The sequence below is a fragment of the Acyrthosiphon pisum genome, chromosome X (assembly GCF_005508785.2).
Source record: "Acyrthosiphon pisum isolate AL4f chromosome X, pea_aphid_22Mar2018_4r6ur, whole genome shotgun sequence".
Classification (NCBI taxonomy): Eukaryota; Metazoa; Arthropoda; class Insecta; order Hemiptera; family Aphididae; genus Acyrthosiphon; species Acyrthosiphon pisum.
The window spans coordinates 78581861-78587706 of record NC_042493.1 but is presented as its reverse complement, the minus strand read 5'-3'; the positions used below and the strand labels follow the sequence as shown (position 1 = coordinate 78587706).

At 28.8% G+C, this 5846-nt stretch overlaps 1 protein-coding gene across 1 annotated transcript; it reads left to right on the top strand.

The window, feature by feature from the left end:
- Window positions 1–43: 43 nt before the first annotated feature.
- On the top strand, window positions 44–1984 carry LOC100575833 (SET and MYND domain-containing protein 4-like). Its single transcript, XM_003247160.4, has 3 exons — window positions 44–361; window positions 1475–1632; window positions 1712–1984. The coding sequence occupies exons 1-3, from the start codon at window positions 44–46 to the stop codon at window positions 1938–1940; spliced, it is 705 nt and encodes a 234-aa protein (XP_003247208.3). The 3' UTR covers window positions 1941–1984.
- The last annotated feature ends 3862 nt before the right edge of the window (window positions 1985–5846 follow it).

Sequence of the window (5846 nt, the reverse complement as noted above, 5' to 3'; positions counted from 1 at the left end):
TGCCAATAGAAGTATTGTTTTTTTTTAACTGTATGCTGCTGAAATGTTACAGTATTTGATGTTAAGTGGATTCAAAATTGAAGAATGCTATTTAGGTATTGTAGGTACTTCTTTGGTACGCATCCTAAGTGTTTTAGATTTAAATGCTAGAAAAATAAATATCAATGCCCCAAACATGGTATCTCTAAAAGGTCAATCATTACAAAGTTATTACTATATGACTTTTCCAATGGCAATAGCTTTGTATCCAAGTCTTGCTTTATTCAACCATTCTTGTGATCCAAATATAGAACGAAGTGGAAAATTATCTACAAAAACAAGAGTAATTAAAGCAATCGAACCAATTCCCAAAGGAAATCAGGTAACTATAGATCTTTTTTTTTTTTATTATAATTATTTTTTTTTTTAGAAGATAGATTATTTCATGGCATTGTCATAGGTGCTATACTCTATTCAGAATAACCTTTCCCACTTTAACCCATGCAACTGAGCCGACAGCAGCCGTCTGACCCCCTGGCGAGAGTCAGGTGTAAATGATTGGTCATTAGTTGTTGACTGTTGCCGTTACCCGTCACTATTGACAGTTGCCGCTGTGTATACAGACGATTATAATAATACAATCGTAATAATTATTACCTATAATGTTACAATGTATACAGTGTTTTTCCTTTACTATGTTTCTTGTACATTTACCTTATTGTTCTGCACCAAACACAATGCCCACGTGTATATAATTATTTGTGAGAGCGGTGAGATATTATTGTTTACTTTGTATACACCTGCGGCAGCACAGCAAACATCAGTGCTCACTGTGGCAACAGACATGCACAAACGAGAAGAGTTTTTGTCAATCGAGTGGGCTAGGTTATTCTGAATAGAGTATATGAAGTTATAGAAAAATCTATAACAATGCTAAATGATATGTACATATTTTTGGTTCTAAGGAATTTATTTATTTTATCTTTTTCTGTATAAATTGGTTGTATGGAGTACCTATTCTAAAAGTTTTAAGTACCACTCTTCATCAAATAAAAATTAAAAGACTAGTCTATGCTTTGAATTATTTAATGGTCTTATTTCCTAGTTTCTCTATTGCCTTAAACTCTATTGTCACTACAGTACAACATATCTATTACTACATTTTCAGTGGCCTATCAAACTCATATTTTTGATTTTAAATTATTAACTTTATACCTGATATTTATTATGTGAATTTTCTTAATTCAACTAAAAGATATACTTATAGTTAGGTACCTACCTACTTTATTTACATTAATTAATAAATTGCTGTTATTTGTCATTTTTGTGTGTTAAATTTCATAAAGGGTGTAACACTAACATAATAAATATTTATAATAAAAATTAAATTTGTCGAAACATTCCTTTTTGAGATCATTTATCACACAAGTTTTCACTATAATCTGTATATTAATATTTAATGTATATATTCCATATGTTTTTATTGTTATTTTAGTTATTCTTTAACTATGGAAGGTTAATATTGTTTGATAAGATGAAAAAAGAAGAAAGACAAGAGAGTTGCCGGAATAATTTCAAGTTTGAATGCTGCTGCCAGCGTTGCATAGAAAACTGGCCCCAATATCATTCCATACCAAATGGTCTTTCTGCAATGTATGCTATATACTTACATATTTTATTTGTGACAAACCTATTTATAATAAATCATATGATTTTTAATATATTATTACAGAAATATTTTAAACCCTAGAATGGCAGAAACTGTGATAAAGGAGTGCAAGCGATTTGAGGACTTTATAGAAAACGTGGGCTATGATGAGTTTCATCGTCATTTAGATTATCTTTATGGGTTTATTAAGCTATTATTTATTAATGTAAAACGACCATTTGGATTGTATCATAAGTGTCTTCATATTATAAATCATGCACATACAGAACTCAAACATCCAATTATATTTTAATAATAATAATTATTATTAAAATGTATATAATTTTTAGTTTATATTATCATCAGTTTTTTTTTATTATTATTATAACCGGATGCATTTTTATTTTATAATTTACATTTTTTAACTATAACAAGGTAATTTTTTATTTTTTTAACTAAAAAAGTAATGTTTTTTTTTTAAATTTTTTTATCTTAATGAGATAATTTTTTTATTATATAATAGAAACTAATAGTATTTAAAGTATTATACCCAAAGAAAAATAATTATTTACGTGTTTTATATTATATTCATCTTGACTTTAAGTATGTCTAAATATGTATTACTTGATGATAGCAAAATGCAAATACTGCATTTTAAGTACTTTGGCATAATGTTTGCACATTAAAAATAATCCGAAAAAACTAAACATTAAACTTATGATAAAAAAGTATTTAATCTGTGCCAAACTTAAAATTAATTGGTGAGGCTAGGCAACCCCTGATGTTTGGTGTTCTAATACATTTAGGCACATATTTTTATCAGAATAATTAAAAAGATACTAGCCTTTTAGTATTAAAAAACAACCTTAGTAAACCCAACTAGGTAGGTACCCAAATAGTGTGGTATATTTATAAGCAGTATAAAATGGTTTTTTTGCATTCAAATGTGTAAAGTAGTACAATTTAAGCTATGACTACCAAAGACATTTTTGATTCTTTAGGAGTGTATTTATAATTTTATATGATGACATTTCTATATCCTATTCAATGCCAATGAAAATATCTTAAATCATGGTGCTAAGTTAGCAGTGCTAACACAGAGACCACGGGCGCGGGGTATGACGAGATTATATTATATTGCCTAAATTGTTCCTTTTTAAATAGATGCGTGCAGTTACTTCGGTTTACTTCACTTTTGATGAGTACTTTAATACTGATACATACGACCCATATACGATATACCTATAAACTAATGGACAGTGCCCGTTTTTTCGTAATTTTTCTTTTCTTTTTCCAGCGCTTTCAAACACTATTAGGATTTTTTAGCATTTAGACTCCTTTAAAGTATTCATTTTCCTATCAGAAAAGATACTGTTGAAGAAAATCTAAGCATTTTTACTGTCCTAAAAGGTGATGACAGTTTTAAAATAAATAAAAAAACACATCATTATAAAATCAATATACATTCATCGCTCCACTCAGAATCTAAAATGAGAATTTTTACACAAAGCCAATTTTCATCAAAATCGATTTATAATTAAATAATAACCGTATACATAGGTACATTCGGTATTCTTACCGAATATTGGCAAAATATTTTGATTCTTTTTGAACTATTGATAGCTGTATACCCTAAGCAATTGGTTTTTAATTGCTGTCAGTAAAAAATTTTTGGTTGGGCAATAAACTTGAAAATATGAAATAGGGGCAGTTCAAAAAGTTGAGCGTAAGTCCTCAATAATTTTTTACGACTGTCTGAAGTTAGAATTTTGACGAAATTCATCAGTCTCGAAAGTTATAATAATAATAAATATACTTTTCAGTTAGAAATGAATAAAACATTTTCAAATATAAGTGATGAAAAGAAAATGACTGAAAATTGCAAATTATACAGTAGTTAAAAATAAAAATGTATAAAATGATACATTTTTTAATTATCTAATGATTGAAAAATTAAAACATAGTTTTTCATAAATAATTTATATTGTAACCCAAATCTCTAAAAATATATTCACACAGTCATTTTTATAGACATTTTAAGTTAAAATTAGATATGTACCTAAACGAAAAATAACGTTTTTAGTTATTTTTTTGTAATTTAAAAATATTATTCGTGGGTAGGTACATAAAAATTTTAAAGTACAACAAATTAAATGTTTTCGACAAAGTAAATTTAACATACTGTTAGTATAAATGACTTTAATAGCAATATTATAAAATATACTTATAGTAATATAGGCAGATCGTCTTCGTTCAATTTTGGTACAAAGATTTTATATCATTGAATTAACAATTAACACATCCATTACAATGACCCGTTTGACATCTAATGAACAGCAGAGCGGTACCCATTTGCCACCCTTTGTTTACATTAGTACTTCATTAATTCTATAGTATATTCTGTACAATATATGTATGCTAAAAATGAATACCCATTACCCAATACCCACCCACCCAAATTTTGGCAGGGGCGCCATTTCAGTTTTTTTTAAGGCGTGCAAACAATTAAAGAGGCCAATTTTTTCCCACCTCCAGGCCAATCGTTAAAAAAACGTTTCTAGTGTTTTCAGTTTTTCATTACAGATTCATTACAGTATCAAAAACATACTTAATAAAAACATATTTTTATAGTTAACACATTACATTTTACCGTTCATACATTCTGTGTATATACTGTATAGTGTATAGTAAAGATATTTTTAGATAGAATAGATGCATATTATTATTATTATGTCTTTTGTCTATCAGTAACCAGGGGCGGACTGGCCCAGGGTGCTATACACCAAGTAGCACCCCGGGCCCCCGTTAGTATTTATGGTCCGGGCCCCCGATTACCACAGTCGGTATACGGTATAATACTGGTATAATACGATATTATACAAAATAAAATAAAATAACATATTTCAACATCTCTACAAATAAACAACATGTTATTCTTAATTTTTTTTTTATATTTACTTATAAAACTAAGGGCTCTTTCCTAATTTAGGTAGGTTTGAAAAAAAATTACGGGCCCCTAATTAATTTTGCACGCCGGGCCAAAAATAGTCAGTCCGCCCCTGTCAGTAGCCACTTACCATTTACACATATTTGTGTGTGCCAGTGGATAAAGTGATACCGATATAAATTTATCAATTATCAAATTAAAGAACACAATATTATAATAATATTTATGATTATCAGTGAATAGCTGCGGTGCATGCACAATTAAAGATTGGCAAACTGAAGGCCATCTGGCCATAGTATTAATTAGGCCTAGGCCAATTGTGGACAACAAAATTACTGGGTGTGCGAGTGCACACCCTGCCCCCCCCAAAATGGCGCCCATGAATTTTGGAGGAGCAGCCGCTCCTCTAGACCCCCTTCGCCACGCCACTGGGTCCGTGTAGTACTATTACTTACTATTATATGGTCGTTGTCTTTTGTAATATTGACTATTTTGTCTATTTTACATTTTCACAATTACTATGTCTATAAAAGGAAAATTACTAGCTATTTTGATGTAATTACATCAAATTTTGAGGGATATTGAATGGACGTACATAGGGAATCCACCTGGGCTGTTTCCAGTCAGGAAGCAAACGGGAAGTTCCCGTGGACGTCATGTGTTGTTAGGGAAGTTGCTTTACTTCTAAACGCTCGGTGGATGAAAAAATAAGTAAGATCACTAATATCGTTACAGAAAATCAAGTTGTGGACGTAGCGATAATATTTATTCTATGGCTGTTCATTGTGGGGTTATAATTTATAAATATAACATCCAACGAAGTACTGGACGAATTAGCAAAAAACAAAAACAAAAAAATAGATATACTAATATAATAAAAATATTGTTAATACTATAATATATTTATAAAGTCTGTATGTTAAATGGACATTTTACCCCTGATTGCTTTCGATGTAGTATGATATTTCCCCCCTGATATATTTTTGATGTGGACAATTTTTTTTTAAAGTTTATTATTGACTAATAATATTGAATTTAATAATACTGTATTATTTATTATTTAATATGAAATTATTTTTTTTTTCATAAATATAATAGGTTATAAATCTATTTGTTCGATCCACTGAACTACTTCAAAAATAACAATTTAAAAAGAAATAAGCAAATATTTTATATTTTAAGCATTAAAAATTAAAAAAAATAGCTAAAAATTCAGGTATAAAAATGATACATTTTGTAAAAAACATTTGATTACTAATTCTTTTGTTATAT

What these genes read in the sequence shown, in the direction of transcription:
- LOC100575833 (XM_003247160.4), top strand. Translation starts at nt 44, where the DNA reads ATGTTACAGTATTTGATGTTAAGTGGATTCAAAATTGAAGAATGCTAT. An exon ending in CAATTCCCAAAGGAAATCAG is followed by an intron (nt 362 to 1,474) that starts GTAACTATAGAT and finishes TTGTTATTTTAG; the next exon opens with TTATTCTTTAACTATGGAAG. An exon ending in CCAAATGGTCTTTCTGCAAT is followed by an intron (nt 1,633 to 1,711) that starts GTATGCTATATA and finishes ATATTATTACAG; the next exon opens with AAATATTTTAAACCCTAGAA.